General features: G+C 30.1%; 2 protein-coding genes across 21 annotated transcripts; one reads left to right on the top strand and one right to left on the bottom strand.

Annotated features, from left to right (window-relative positions):
* The first annotated feature begins 172 nt into the window (after nucleotides 1-172).
* Nucleotides 173-8,781, top strand: LOC112697502 (probable isoaspartyl peptidase/L-asparaginase 3). Of its 20 annotated transcripts, none has more exons than XM_072219332.1 (11): nucleotides 173-477; nucleotides 992-1,068; nucleotides 3,412-3,451; nucleotides 3,860-3,914; nucleotides 4,263-4,401; nucleotides 4,609-4,780; nucleotides 5,304-5,368; nucleotides 5,449-5,881; nucleotides 5,967-6,025; nucleotides 6,260-6,364; nucleotides 8,292-8,781. In XM_072219332.1, exons 8-11 carry the CDS (start codon nucleotides 5,495-5,497, stop codon nucleotides 8,509-8,511), a joined length of 771 nt encoding a protein of 256 aa, XP_072075433.1. In that variant the 5' UTR covers nucleotides 173-477; nucleotides 992-1,068; nucleotides 3,412-3,451; nucleotides 3,860-3,914; nucleotides 4,263-4,401; nucleotides 4,609-4,780; nucleotides 5,304-5,368; nucleotides 5,449-5,494; the 3' UTR covers nucleotides 8,512-8,781. The 20 variants fall into 20 exon arrangements, with proteins under 20 accessions (XP_072075433.1, XP_072075430.1, XP_025606488.1 ...); XM_072219329.1 differs by having other exon boundaries at nucleotides 3,860-3,949; XM_025750703.3 differs by having other exon boundaries at nucleotides 3,860-3,980; nucleotides 5,489-5,881.
* A 1,572-nt stretch (nucleotides 8,782-10,353) lies between these two features.
* Nucleotides 10,354-14,658, bottom strand: LOC112698305 (adenine phosphoribosyltransferase 5-like). Its single transcript, XM_025751608.2, has 7 exons — nucleotides 14,387-14,658; nucleotides 14,115-14,225; nucleotides 13,203-13,295; nucleotides 12,774-12,923; nucleotides 12,127-12,185; nucleotides 11,968-12,043; nucleotides 10,354-10,642 (listed from the first exon to the last, which is right to left on the bottom strand). Exons 1-6 carry the CDS (start codon nucleotides 14,478-14,480, stop codon nucleotides 11,984-11,986), a joined length of 567 nt encoding a protein of 188 aa, XP_025607393.1. The 5' UTR covers nucleotides 14,481-14,658; the 3' UTR covers nucleotides 10,354-10,642; nucleotides 11,968-11,983.
* Between the last annotated feature and the right edge of the window lie 1,386 nt (nucleotides 14,659-16,044).

Raw genomic sequence — 16,044 nt, 5'->3', positions numbered from 1 at the left:
GTGTACACTTAGCATGGTTATATATATGGCCACGTCTCTGGTGACTATGTTTCTTGTACTTATATTGGTGGCTAGAAATTGACCAACCAATGAAGAGATGACACGTGGTGTTGCTTAGTGTTGTGGTTATCATAGATGATAGGATATAATCAGATCATCCAATATAAAGGTTCCGTTCCCAAAATCCAGCAACACAATGAACAATAAGAAAAGAAATTTACTCCAACAACCAGCGCAAACCCCTCACCGACGTTCCAATCTTCAACTAACCACTATTCGGCCACAACCTCAACCCTCGATGACATTGCCATATTGCAGACACAAGGTGTAGACCCGCCATTGAATCTTAAACCTCGAGTTGGCCATGAACTCAAAGCTCCACGACGCTGCGAAGTTGCAGACAGAAACTTCGGACGGGCGATCGCATCTTCAACTTCCATACCTGCACGAACTCAACCTTGCCTCCGAACTACCACAGTCGTGCCTTCATAAAACTCTCATTTCAGCTTCTATAATTTACATCTTCAGTATTTCTATCCACATTTTAATTTTGTTCAAATTAATGTTTCATTAGTATATTGTTTATTTCTTTTTTTTTTCTTTGCGAATGTTTAGTAAAAGCATAAACTTTATCCAGTTTGATTAATGAATTTATTGCAACATAAACGAGTCATAATCACGGTCAACCTTTAAAATATTATATATGCTACGTCCGTAGTCATCCTAGCCACCAGATGAACATAGCCACCAAAGACTACACACACACACACACATATATATATATATATATATATATATATATATATATATATATATATATAAACTTGAGTTGATGATTAATATATTTTTACCTTAAGCATTATATTTCATACTAATTTTATATATATTATAAGTTATATATCTTTTCCAGCATTGTCATATCTAATGTTTTTGTTGTAAAAAACTAAAAATACATTTTTTTTTGTTTTTTACGTATCTCTCAATCTGGCAGGTTAATGACTAATTCGCCATGATACTGGATTTCATTTAAGAGTTTGTCGTAGGCCAATGGATTGCTACATGCACAAGGTGGGCTCCATTTAAAAATACATTCTTTTTAAACAACAGAATGATCCATAAAGCTTCGGGCTGAATTTATTTTTTATTTTTTGTTTTTGGACTGAATTGAATTTTTAAGGCAGCTGTTGACCAGAAAGAGAGTTGGGCCAGGCACAAACACTAGCCCTTTATTTAAATAAGTCTTCAGACTTAGGCTTGGTTTGGTAAAGTTTTTTGAAGATGTACTTGTGCTTTTTAAAAGCTCAAGCTCCTCATTTTGTGTTTGGTAAATCAAAAAGATCATGTGCTTGTGCTTGCAGCTTTTAAAAGATCGGGGTACTTTTGAAAGCACCTAGGATAGAGCTTTTCAAAGTTGGCTTGTGCTTTTCAAAATTTAAAAGTCTAATATAACCTCATATGTTAACTAATTTTCAAATTTAATGTTTGCATTTATGTCTATTATAGTATTTTTAAATTTTAAAAGCTATTTTACCAAACACAATTGATGTTGCTTATGTTTATTAAAAGTTGTTTTTGATTTGATTTACCAAACATAAATACTACAACTTTTAAAAAGCCATCTTTTAAAAGTTAACTTTTATAAGTTACTTTTAAAAAGTAAAAACTTTACCAAACTAAACCTTAACTTATTCATCTGCAAGTGTCTTTGTGTTAGGACGAATATCGTTTTATATGTATAATAATTAATTGACATATATTCTTAAATAGAGCTCGTATCTATAATGAATTAATCTTTAACATGTTAAATTAAGAATACTGTGACTAATCAAAAATATTTTTATTAAATAAGCAGCTGAAATTAGGTTGAAAATACTTAAATGTCGTTGATATATATAAAAACAAGAGAGTAAAACCCCATATTAGCGGGTAACGAATTTTGTATCCAATTAAGAACAACCAAAAAAATTTTCCATATCAAACAAATTAGTCCCTATTAAAAATATTCATTATTTTTTAGAATATCTGATAAATTAATTTTTAATAAAATATATTAAAAAATTAGTTTATTATTATTTAAAATATAAAAAATTTAATCTTTAAATGATATTTTTTAAAAAAATTAAAGACTAATTTATCACTTTTTAATAAATGCTGAGGATACATTTATTTTTTATTTTATACAATATTAATTTGCCTAATATTTTAAAAAATCAACAACCAATTTATTAATTTTTGTAGTTAGAATTTAATTTATTATATACACAATTGTTAGAAACAAATTTAAATATCACTCAGTTTGATTTATATAAAATAGTGAAACACATAGACGATTAATGGAAAAAAGTTACTTAATTTTTTTAAAAAATAACATTTATATCATTTTTATATACATTTCTTTTATATATTTTTTATGATATATAAGATAAATCTTTTATTTTTTTCTCACTTCTTATCAATGATTTCTATCATTACAAATAAAAAATACTTCAAAAATATACACAATGTTATATATAATATTTTTTAATTTTTTTTATTATTATGACTAGTGAAATATCATGCTTTTGGCTCAAGTTAGTTGGCTATTTTTCTTAGCGCTGTACACGGATCGAATCAGATTTGATATAGTTTAAAATTTTATCCGATCTGCACACATCGGATTGGATCGGATACGATATTCGCAATTTTTCAGGCGGAATTCGATCCGATCGGATCCGCATATTTGCGGATTGAATATTGGGTATATCCGCATAATTTAAGAAAAAATGTTTTCAAATTCTATTGGGCTATTTTTACAAAAAAAAAAAAAAAATAAATTTTCACCCGTTTAAGCATATTTAAATCTAAAAAATTATCAATAAAAGTTTTTTTGAATAACAAAAAAAATAATAACACAAGATTTAAGTTTAATTATTCTAAGTCGAAGTACAATATAAAAAATAAAAAACAAGATATCATAAAATTCATAAAACAACACACTAAAATTCATATCACATTAGAGTTTATTTTCTTAAACTATGCTATTTATAAGTGATGTGCGGATATGCGGATTTGCAGATCGGATCTGCGGATATCACTGCCAAATTTACAATCCGATCCTATCATAATGCGGATCGGATCCTATCCGATCCGATGACTTTATGGATTGGATAATATCCACAAAATTCAGATCGAATACAGATCATTACCGCGGATATGCGAATATTATCCGATCCATGTCCAGCCCTAATTTTTTCATTATAACTTTATAAGGCTGATTAATAGGTAGAATTTAATTTTCGTATGCTGAAAATTTAATTATAAGTATATGTAATGTACTAATATTACATTAATTAAAAACAATTATTTTTTTTCTAAAAAACATTTTTCACTTGTTCTCCCCACTGTCTGATCCTTTCCCGTTCCGAAACCCAGCCAGCCACCGCCGTCAGCCACTTCCGCTGTCTGCCTCCATGTAAGTACTGCTTTCTGCTTCCATGTGATCTCTTTCAAATCTTGTTTTTCTTCTCTGTTTTCCTTTGCTCATAAAAAAAAAAAAAATAGTTTTTTGTTTCTTTCACCGATTCACTGTGTATGTGATTGATTCAATTTCTATTATAATTAACTCTTTAGTCACTTCTTGCTTCTCACACTCACATGAGTTGGTCCCTTTGCTTTTCTCTTTGGAACTTGGACCAACAATCTCCATGAGTCTCACTCAGCCATTTATCCCGTTACCTTGAAGTAAACTGCCATTTTGAAATTCCAAAGAAGTTAGAAGAAATTGTTGTTGTTATTATTATTATTGTTGTTGTTGTTGTTTGGTTTCCCACGGTATCCTTGCCCTGCTACTAATCTTTTGCGGATCGGAATTCCATTAAAGGTTTGCTGAGCAATGCATAAAGCGAGATTCGTCAGACAGTTGCTTAAGCAGACGAGTGAGCTAAGCTAACCACTCAACCAGCACAATTTGGTTATTCTTATTTATTATTTATCCCCAAAAGGTTCATAGTTGTAATGTGTGATTGTAATCTTGCATAAACTGCCATATTGACATGCTAAATATTAGTTCATTGGCAAAATAGTCCTTACTTTGGGTGGATTTGTCAAGCAGAATTGGGTAATGAATATGTGAAGGACTATTTTTTGGGGAACTAATCTTTGGAGGGTCAAAATGATGATTTTACTATTGTGAATCCGTTGCCATTCCTAAGTATGACTTAGCTTCTTTTTTCTTCTTTTTATGATTTTTGACTTACTGAGATGAACATTCTTTCTTAATTTAGAGTTCTGGTAGCCTTCCCCTCAAGAGCCATAGAAGTTGTCTCCATGGCTATGCCTACAAGGGCCCTCTTCCAGGATTCGCTGCGATCCAAAAGCACTCCACTCTTCAAATTCATGTTGTTCCTCTTTTTACTGTCTATGGTATAGAACAACAAACTATTCTCTCATTGTTTGCAACTTCCTTTACCTTATTTTTGTCCTCTTCATTGGAGTGAAAGTGAAAATACCCTAAACTCAATACTTGAATTCCCTAACATTGATCAGTTTCCTAGCTAGATTTCTCGTTTATCAGTAAACCCTCTTATTTATGTTAATTTTTTCTTTGATGTCTGACATTATTTCCACTAGGTGCTGGGACATGAAACTGTTGAAGTGGAGCACTACCCGCTGGTTGTGAGTACTTGGCCGTTTGTTGAGGCCGTTAGAGCTGCTTGGAAGGCTGCTGATGGTGGTTCAACAGCTGTGGATTCTGTGGTTGAGGGTTGCTCAACTTGTGAGGAACTGAGATGTGATGGAACAGGTGCAAACTGAAACTATTTCGAAGATAACTTGGATTTTTTTAATAAGTAACACGTTTTCTTTTTCCTCTTGGTTAATTGCTTGGTTGGGCTGCTGATTGTTCTTCATCATATTTGTGTCATTGTGTATCGAATTTATTTTGATTAACATGTTTTTCATTTCTTATTGAGTGTTTGACTATAATAATACTTTACCTAAGAGGTTTCAGAGTGCACTATAAACAACTTGCTTCTCCTTTTGCTTCGTCGTAGAATATCATTCAGATTGCTTCAAACAACCAGTTTGTTAGATTGTTTAGCATTGCACACAATCTATGTATTTTTCTGCTTGATATAATAACTATTCAATTTCATTGGAGGATTTCATATCAATGATAAAGCTTGTTTAGTTGGGGATTTATTAAAAAAATTTTCAATTTTGTCATATATGGAAGGGGAAGAATAGATTTCAATGCTGTTCTCTATACTGAGATTTTCTCTTCTGGATTTTTTTTCCTTGCCTTCTGCATATCTTATTCCAAAAAGTTGGTCCGGGTGGAAGTCCAGACGAGAATGGAGAAACTACAATTGATGCTCTGGTCATGGATGGGGTAACGACCAATTACCATGTTCTATAGCAATTGAATTTATTAGTATTTTCTTTTTCTTGTGATACATTTTTGTGTATCAGCATGACTTTTGATCCAATCTTCCACTAAGGAGATACATAGGCGACTATGGAAGTAGGAGCTGTCGGTGCCATGAGATATGTAAAGGATGGTATCAAGGCTGCTAGGTTAGTAATGCAACATACTGAGCACACATTGCTGGTAGGAGAGAAAGCATCGGCATTTGCGATATCAATGGGTCTTCCAGGACCCACAAACCTGAGTTCATCAGAATCTATAGAGAAGTGGGCTAAATGGAAAGCTAATAACTGCCAACCCAATTTCTGGAAGAATGTCTTACCTGAAAACAGCTGTGGTCCTTATCGCCCGACAAGTTACCTGGAGCATACTGATGAAACGTGCTTGAAGACTTATGCGATGCAAACTACTGATTTAAGATTTCTTGATCTTGGTCATCGGATCCATGATACTGTATCAATGGCTGTTATTGATAGAGTAAGATTTTCATAAGAAATAACATAAAAGTTTGTTACTTTTATGTCTCATATTGCCGATGCAAATAACTTTTTATTTGGCATAGATGGGACATATTGCTGTTGGCACATCGACTAATGGGGCGACGTTCAAGATTCCTGGCAGGTATGCTTGTCAAAGCCAAAAATTTAAGCAGGCATATCTTTTCATTTCTTCAATGACTGGTTTTCTTTCTTTTTAAGCCAATTTTTGTCTTCCTTTTGTAAGATGCACTTGTGATTTATTTATATGTTTTCTGTTGTAAGAAGTGCATACTAACTCTCATATTTGCAAAACTTATTCTGTTATCTGGACTCTTCTTATACTGAAGTTTCTTTTTATTTTATTATTTGTTTACAGGGTAGGTGACGGTCCGATAGTTGGATCCTCTGCATATGCTAATGAAGAAGTTGGTGCATGCTGTGCAACTGGGGATGGTGACATCATGATGCGCTTCCTTCCATGGTACCATACTGCTCCAAACTCCATAGTTTTTAACTGGTGTAGATCAATGTCTAATTTGAGTTGCCTTTAGTTTTATTTTATTTTTAAACATTCAGCAGTAAAATCAGAAGTGTTGCTCCTGACAAAATTTGGCCTATTAATGTAGAGAGCAATGTCTGATCTTTTCCAATATAAATTTAAGGCACAGAGATATGTAACAAATTGGCTTGATTCTGAAATGCAAGAATGTAGCGCCATTCTGATAATACTAGTTCAGAGAAGTGTAAGAAAAGAACATAGCAATGATAGAGACAAGCTGGAAAAGAATAAAAAATGTGTTATTCAATTCTGTACTCTAGAACCATTTCGATCTGCAGAAAAGTTAGTATTTATAGAGGAGAAATGTTTTCTATACTTTCTTGCCCCGTAGACTGAGCTGATATTCACGTCTTTACCATTGAATGGAAGTCATGGGTCATCAAGTTCACATGAAATAACAGATTTCTTTATTTGCTCTGTGTATAAAGTAAAAGTCAGTACAAATAACAGATTTCTTTATAAAGACTCAAATTGAGTGTTTTCGAGAGTCTCTGTTGAAGTTCCTTATACTATATTCTTGCCTCCATTTCCTTATCAACCTTTAATACACAACCATATTCAATAATCGTCATTGAATTGCTAATTTTGTTTAAGGGAAATATTGGAAACCAACTTTTTTCAGCCACAATGAGCCAACATTTTTCTTTCCCTTTAAATTTCTCTCCTCTCCCCTTAATCTTTATTCATCCACTATTGTGTTGGCAGATTACTGGTTAATAAAAAGTTGGTTTCCTCGTAAAACAGGTTACGTTATATGGAAACTTTATGGAGACAAGAGTTTGTTGGTATTTGGAAACTTTATAAAGGCGAGACTGTTGAATTCTTTTACAGCACACTTTCCTAGCCCGTTAAAATAAGTGAAAGTAAGGAGAATGAACACAGTATTGAGGGAATTTAGAACTATATCTAGGCCTGACTCTGCTGGACTCTTTCATAGCACCCTTTTCTTTGATAAAACACTTGCCTCTGTACTTTGTAGTTGTTTGTACCTGATCTTGAAATTCAAACTCCTTGCAGTAGAAGCTTAGAAACTAGGACGTAGAAACAGTATAATTGAAGTTAAGGTATAACATGGTACTTCTGGCCACCAGAGTGATTTCCATGACACTATGACAGTGAACATTACGTGGAAGCAAGTCGTCATTCATGATTGCATATGTTATGATAAGCAACTTCATCTCCATGATATTAACCATGTGGTTACATAAACATAACCTTAATGTTACGAAGCCTAGGATGCTTAGATGGAAAAGATTGCATCAGAGAGTGTCTTGCAGTGTCAACTATTGAAAAGGTGATAGAATCATATCTTACATGGTATGAATATATTCAGAGAAGGTATGTCATGTAACGAGGAAATTATTAAAAGAGATCTAAAAATAAATGGTTTAAACACTGATGATGATTATGATAGGGTATTGCAGTGTCGTTTGATCGATATAGCTGACTCCATCTAATAGAGCAAGACTTAGTTATTGTTACACATGTTTTTGACAACTTTGTTAAAGTTTGTTAATCTTGAGAATTTACCATTATGGTGAACACACCTAATCCATCATCTGGAAATGTAAATGGAAACCCTTTTCCCCACTTCCATACAGCTTGAACTGAAAATAGACACTACTGTATTGGTAATTTTATAGTATGGTTTACACACAGATTTATAGGGCAATTTGCCGGGGTTTAATTCATATATCTAACCCCTCCTAGTGACACAAAGCTTTGTTGTTGTTATAGTAGTCATCGTCCTTGTGTAGTTACAGCTTTAATTTCTAGTTTGTATGTGTTTCCTCTTAGTGTGTTTTGTTTTACAAATATCAAGATTAACAACAAGCATATTCAATTTCAGTTATCAAGTTGTTGAAAGCATGAGGTTGGGAATGAATCCGGAACTTGCTGCGAAAGATGCAATAGGGAGAATAGCAAGAAAGTTTCCAGATTTTATGGGAGGCATTGTTGCCGTTAACAAAAAGGGGGAACACGCCGGAGCTTGCCATGGATGGACATTTCAATACTCAGTGAGGAGCCCTGGAATGAAAGATGTGCAAGTCTTTACTGTGCTACCCTGAAAGGTACAACACTATTCAATAAATTAGCCTTACGATATTAAGGTTAGTTAGTAAATTGGGGACTAAAGTGTGAAATATCGGGAATGTTAGAGAATTTGTTGTTTTACTTGGATGTGGGAGTATTATGCAAATATGCAATACGCTAGGAGCGAATTGCAAATAATTATTATAAAGTATAAAAATACTTGATTTTGAAGTTTACCATGTGTGTAATTTCGTAATTTCACACGTTTAATAGTAACGAGGATAGCTGCAAATGTTCATTGTTCATATTTCATTGTGAAGAAGCCACCATCAATTTCCCGCTGTAACTTCTCACAAGATAACATATTAGCTGAAACAGTTGTTTTCATGTGAAGTTGATAATTGAGAACGTTGATAGTTGAGAAGCATTAAGTAATAATTTAATTAAACTTATCGAATTATTTAGTAGTTTTCAACTATCAACTTCATATGAAGACAAATATACGCTAGTTTTTACCAACATATAAATATCAATCATTAACTTGTGCATAAGCCGTGAGATTTCGATTGAGAGGATCTTGCAAGTTTTAGGATAACTTTGAGAGTAAACTAAACTAACCAGTAACCACCAGAAGCTGAGTGGTGCAATGGACACTGACAGTGTAGGTCGGCGAAGGTTGTTGCGACAGCGGCAGCGTAAGAGCGAAGCTGATGGAGACAATTAACAATTGGATACTTTGAAGAAACAAAAGTTTCTTTATGGATAATTCTTTTATGGATAATTTTGTTAATTTTTTATTTTTTTTTAAGATAAAAATAATAGTTTATTCAAGTTGAAACCATAAAATGTACATATATTGTAGATTTGTAGTGTTGCCGTTGGTATCAACTACTTAGTAGGAATAGATTGACACCATTAATCTCACGCTAAATATTGCAATATTTAAGGCTTTGCACTACACTTTCAAAATCAATGTGCTTTAGTATTTTTAATTTTTTATTACTTTAAATTAATTAATGTTTAATTTTAAATTATAATTTTATATATCTTAAATAATTTAACCAATCTAGTCAAATTAAACTAAACAAATTTTATTAAAAAAATTTAATAACCATTCATTATAGATAAAAACAATATATATATATACACACAAATACATAGTAATTAATTTAGTGTCTGATTTTTAGTATACATATAATATTTTTTTATTATTTTTATTTGTTTTGAAAAAGATTCTTTATGAAAAATTTTCTGATTTTTGCATAACCTTTCATGCAAAATTATAAGAAAAGATTGAAAATTAATTTTTTTAGCTAATAATCAGCTAACATGTTCCTTTTTCTATTTTTTTTCTTTAATCTTTACTTATTCATTACTTTATTGACTAATTGTTAGAAAAAAATAGATGATTCTTTGAAAAAATCGTAAAATTATATATTCCCTTGATAAAAAACAAAATCAATGAATTTTCCCCCCAACTAAAACAAAATTGAACAAGTGTGATGATTATTGATTAGGTATAAGATATGAGCAGATGCTCCATAATTTGGATGCCAGACAATTGCAAGAAAAAATTGCTTAAAACTGTGTCATATGGCTGCTATCACCAACCACTTTTTGCCTTTGGATGAATAAAAGTGCGTCTATATATTATTATAATCAATTATGTTGGATGTGAAAAAAAAATAATTATCAAATCAATTATTTATATAAAATATATAATAAAATATAAAATACATATTAAAAATTATTTAAATAATACATATATTCACATACAATTATATAGTAGTTGATTTTCTGTATGCACGTAGTATTTTTGTATTATGATTTAATTGTAACATTTGTCCTCAATATATTTGAATTTATTCAATTTGTAATTGATGAAATTAAAATAAATAAATTAATAAATAAATAGAATTAATCTAATCAAATGAACTAATAGTCCAATATTCATTTTTTTATTATTTACATAAAACAAAACATTTAAAAATATAATGGACTTCCATGAAGCTACCCCTATAAACCGCCAAAATTTTCCATTAAGATATCTTTGTGAAGGGGCAGAATATATTAATAATCAGCTGAAAACTTGAGAGAAGGATCTGTTTTCTCCAATGAATCATGTTTTTTGTGTGTCACCCGAAGAATAATAATGAAAAATAAAATCTGCATGAAAAGAAATGAATCAAAATCAAATCTCTAAGAAAGTTCAATAGGTGCCTAACTATCAAAAGACCAAATGAAAATGCAGAAAGATTATATCTCTATGTAAAATATGAAATTAGTCAAAAACAAAGAAATTTAGAGCAACCATATTTTCGGCGCAGCATGCATGTATTGCCATTAGTCTTAATCAAGAACTGAAGATCACAACCAAAAAGGGAAGCCTAAGAATGCTTCTATACTTCTTTTTTTCTTAGGCTGTACCAAACTGCAACAACTTCTTCGGAAATAGTGACAATTTTACATGACAAAGCGTCTTGTTTTATAATTGGAAAAGTCTAGAGAGCCAACAACTTTGTTAAATTCTGGCCAGCATGTAACCAGCAAAGAAAAGTAAGTCATTGGATAAAATTTCACATCAATCTCACACCATTAAAACCATCTTGATGGCTATTTGATAACTACAAATCACAAAAGTTGCTGACCCCTAGCATTCCTCTTTATAATTTATGTAATATTCTTTTTTTTAATCAAATTAGAGGATTTTATTTATTTTTTATTGAAAAATTATAAAACATGTACATATATCAATTTTTGAATAGATCCAAAAAAATAGACAATTAATTTCGAAAGCGAGAGAGAGAGATTATAATATAATGTTGTAATTCTATTTGGTTTACACTATACTGCAATATCTGCAATTATTACTAAAAATTTGATTAATATAATATAACCTAATAAAAAGAATTAAAAAAGACAAAGATATACTAAGAGTGGGCCACTTTAACTGAATTTCAAAAATTATCTAATAAATGAAGGATATTTGTGAAATCTTTTTAACCATATATATTCTTAAACAATGTAAAATTTCTTAAATCTAAGTATACATTATATAAAAGGTATATAATATATATTAATTAAAATTTACGACTAAAATTATTGAAACGTCGGTATTTTAATTTTTAAGTATAAATTTGAATCTTCTAAATTTTGAATTTTTATTCTAAAAAGTAAAATCTCTCATCTTTAAATAATTTTTTTATCATATTTTTTTTGATCCTACTTATAAAATAAATGTAAAAAATTATGTTTTATCTTCTAAAGTAAAATTCAAAATTTAGAGTATCCAAATCCTTAAATACATTTAAAAACTTTTTTTTATCCTACATTCATGATAATATTCCAAAAAAGGGTCAAAGCTACTAGCTTGACTAAACCCTAAAATGTTGAATTTCTATGGTAGTGGTATTAGCGAAATGGTAACTGTATGGAGTCAAAGTCATAATAGGCGACGATTCTATAGATTTTCATAATCTTGTCTTACTTACCTCGGAAACAAAAATCTTATTGAAGACGCGGTTCCACAAGGAAATAAAGTGGTTTGCCATTCACGCTGCAATCATCCTGAAACAACAACCTCATTTCCATAATTCATATATTCTTGAACATTGGTAATCATAAAAAGCACTAGAGTTTTTAGTCATTACCTTAAAATGAGACAGACCAATGATACAAGCACATTCCACTACTTCAGCACCACCACGTTCTACGAAAACAATTTCACACAACCTTATATCATATTTTTCTTTATCATTATTTATTTATTCTTTTATGGTGCAAACCATATGAAACATTTTTAAGTATTCTAAAAATAATGTTGTTCTAGTAATAATGTAATATTAACTATTAATATCAATTATGTATATATTTATGATTAAGATCTATGACTAAAACCAACGAAACACTAGTATTTCTAAAATATTTGATACTCTTCCCGATCTTATAGCATATTTGAGACAACATAGATGTAGTGTCATTTTCAAGTGTTTTACTTGATTATTTACTATGTTTAATGTTTAAAGTCTTATAACTGCAAGCATATCATTCAGTAATAATGTAAACGTCTTTAGTCAAAAACGGATAAAACTTACTTTTTTTTTTTTATAAAGGCTAAATAAAGCAAGTTTGAATTATTTGGGCTTTTTTTTTTTGCCTTTCTAGCATTATAATAATGTAAAACTCTTTTACATTGTAACTACGTAACAATTAAAGTCGCTAATTAATTAAAGAAAAAAGAGAAAAGAATATTATATATAAAGTAGAAAAATCATAATATTAGAAGGGTGGAAGTTACCTAGGAGAGTAATTGCTGCAGATAGAGTTCCACCTGTAGCCACCAAATCATCAATAACAATGGCTTTGTCACCATGTTTCACAGCACCAACATGCATCTCCAAACAATCACTTCCATATTCTAGATCATATTTTTCTGATATTACTTCACCTAAATATGAACCACCAGTTAAGTAAGTAGCACCATTAATGAAACAGAATAACACAACTAAGCATTATATGACAATTTATGAACTAAAGTGATCAAAATCTATTTGGCCAATGTAACTTAAAGCAAAAACTAAGCAACATGTTATGTCCTGCTTCTAAATATTGAATGCAAGCATGGTAGTTTTCAAAATCTTGTTCCATTCAACCTAGTTTCCCCATGGATGCTTTGGTTTCTCTGTTTCAGTCAGTTAATCAACAAATATTGACAGAACATATGTACCTGGTAGCTTTCGAGGTTTGCGCAAAGGAACAAACTTTGAACCAATGGCTAATGCTATTGAGGGGCCAAAAAAGAATCCCCTAGCTTCCACTCCTGCATATTAATCAAATTAGCACATAAGATTGAAGAGGGTCAACATCATTAGCAAAGAACATGGCCTTTTAGGTTATGTTTATTGTTTAGTAATTAAGACAGGACATAAACACAAAGATTCTAGGACAGATGTAAAATGACTTTATTTCTGTTTCACAAGATTCTGTCTCTGTTTCCCAATGTCTGTACTGTATTTCTTTTTTATCTCAACTCAAGCAAAACCTTAATGCTTCTAAACAGAAAATCCCACATTGAAATGGATCCAGAAAACACAGTTCAAGGAATGCAACTATTGCTTAAGATCAATGCCTTGTCTGAATTCTTCTAAAATTGTTACTAATACTAATTGCTCAATGATACATTATACTGCATGATGAAAGGAGATAAAATCACATAACATAACAGCAGGGACTATGTGAAAAATTCAATTGAAATAAAGAGTCTTTAACAAGAAAATATTATTGTGAAATTGACAGCACAATGTTTAAAAATAAATAAATAAGTTAAAATAGAGAATATTGATATAACAGTTTCAAATATTCAAATAGAACAGGAACATGATTGATGCAGCCAGCAACTAATATGAATATCCTAAACATTTGCTTCACCCTTTCTGCTACTAATAAAGATTCACATAATAATAAAATATAATTACTTTTCTTACAATAAGACAAAAAAAAAGAAGCATAAGATTAAAAAAATACGGTTCTATGTTGTACTGTGTAATGTAAAAAGGTACTAATTAGTTGTAGGCATATATGGTTACAGTCTTATAGAAGAACAAAAAAGAGAATGTCACAGAAAAATAAATAATATTACCGGCAACAATGGAAATTCCCATGTCTTTGTAACGATCAACAAAAATGTCAATTGTGTCCTTAAAAACCTTATGATCCAACAACAATGTCGTTATGTCCTGAAACATTATCCCTGCACTCATTCCATTATTATTATTATTATTATTATTATTATTATTATTCATATTTAAAAAATATATTATTGAAAAAAAGAAAACATGTACAAAAAAACTAGTCATGGATCTCTAAAAAACATAAGAGAGAATTATTAATATTAATATTAATTATTAAGACCTTGTTTGGGGAAGTGAGGAACGACTCTGATGGCTTCAGTGATGGCCTTGAGCCTTGGATCTTGTGGTTTTGGAGCATTGTGTTTGGAAAACATGTTTCTTTCTTGTTTGTGTTTTGTGGTTTTGTCGTTTGGAGAGGAAAAGTTAGTTGGGAGGTTATGTTTCTTTTTTACTTTTTTTTTCTTTTTTCCCTCTCAAACAGTTTCTGTATGCAAAGTGATTTTGGAGCAATTTGATTTTGAGTTGTGAAACTGGTTAGTGTTTTTGAGCTCAACAAGAACAACAACACAGAACCACTTATATACACGCGATTGCAGCACCACGTGTGCCTCACGCGCATAATTTTTTTTTCCTTTTTGTTTTGTTTTTTTCCGCTAATTCCTTTACTAAAATTTTGACTACAGTGGTCTAATTTAGACTTGGTAAAAACTTTTAGAAAAGTTTTGTATTTCTAGTGTTCTATTTGGTAAAGAAAAAAAGAATTAATTTTTAATTAGTCATAACTAGTTAAATTTAGAATTTAGAATTTAGAATATAATGCTAAAAAGTTTATGATTTAGAATCTAAAACTTAAAACAAATAAAATAATTTTTAAAAAATTGATTAATATTAACTAAAAAAAATTAATTTTCTAACGTTAAAAATATTAGTGCATGTTATGATGAAGAGATATAAAGATTCTTTTTTTATAATTAGTTAGATACTTATCTAAGAGAATGTGTTAGACTGTTAGTTTATGTTTATTAAAATTTTTAAATAAATTATATCTTTTTTTCATTCTCTTCACACAAAATTCTTTTCATTATATAATTCTCCAAAAAAAATTATGTGCTTATTTTTAAAGCTTTTAAAATTAGGAGTGTCTTTATAAAGCATTTAAGGAGATATTTTTTAAAGTTAGTTAATTAATTTATACTTATCAAAATTAAAAGTTTATTAATAAATATCTAAATTTATTTTTATATTTATGTTTATTATTATAATATTTTTAAATTTTAAAATTATTTTACTAAATATAATTATTATTTTTTGTATTTATAAAATTAAAATTAGTTTAATTTATTAAATATATGTGCTATATTTTTTTAAAAATGATCTTTTAAAACCAACCTCAATAAGATACTTTTTTAATCAGCTCTCGCCAGTTATACCTCGTACATACTTCCCTACTCCCAAAGTCATGCGTTTTTACTTTTTAGTCTTCATATCTCTTCAATATTCACCTATTTTTGCTTTTTATATATATTTTTCCCATAAAAATCTCCATTTTTATTTGGGAAGGCTAATTAACTATTTAGTCATGTGTTAATTATGTGAATAATGTTAAGGATTTTATTCTGTTTATTGGTGATATTTTTGTGCATGTTAAAGAAATTCATTTACATGTTACCCATATTTGTAGATTCTGATCACGAGTTTTTCTATTGAAATGCCGTCTCAAAAAGGAAGGTTAATAAGGAATAATAATTATTACATGATCTCTGCACTTCATGATTCATGAACACACAAAAAGTCAAAAATGGATTGTGGTTCATGAAAGAAAAAGGAAAAGGAAAAGGAAAATGGATGAATCATGAATGACGAATATATGAGATTCTTTTCCTTTCTTATTGTATATGATAAATTTATTGATTTAATTACTCATTTAGGATAAATTGA

This window comes from Arachis hypogaea, chromosome 16 (assembly GCF_003086295.3).
Source record: "Arachis hypogaea cultivar Tifrunner chromosome 16, arahy.Tifrunner.gnm2.J5K5, whole genome shotgun sequence".
Classification (NCBI taxonomy): domain Eukaryota; kingdom Viridiplantae; phylum Streptophyta; class Magnoliopsida; order Fabales; family Fabaceae; genus Arachis; species Arachis hypogaea.
Note: the sequence above shows the minus strand (reverse complement) of the source record. Positions and strands in the feature narration are given on the sequence as shown.

Excerpts from the sequence above, each read along its gene's own strand:
- LOC112697502 (XM_025750705.3), top strand. The coding sequence starts at position 4,306 with ATGGCTATGCCTACAAGGGCCCTCTTCCAGGATTCGCTGCGATCCAAA. Across the intron at positions 4,781-5,303 it reads ACTGAGATGTGATGGAACAG|TTGGTCCGGGTGGAAGTCCA; the intron begins GTGCAAACTGAA and ends TATTCCAAAAAG. Across the intron at positions 6,365-8,291 it reads ATGATGCGCTTCCTTCCATG|TTATCAAGTTGTTGAAAGCA; the intron begins GTACCATACTGC and ends ATTCAATTTCAG.
- LOC112698305 (XM_025751608.2), bottom strand. The coding sequence starts at position 14,480 with ATGTTTTCCAAACACAATGCTCCAAAACCACAAGATCCAAGGCTCAAG. Across the intron at positions 13,296-14,114 it reads GGGAATTTCCATTGTTGCCG|GAGTGGAAGCTAGGGGATTC; the intron begins GTAATATTATTT and ends ATTAATATGCAG. Across the intron at positions 12,186-12,773 it reads TGCAGCAATTACTCTCCTAG|AACGTGGTGGTGCTGAAGTA; the intron begins GTAACTTCCACC and ends TTGTTTTCGTAG.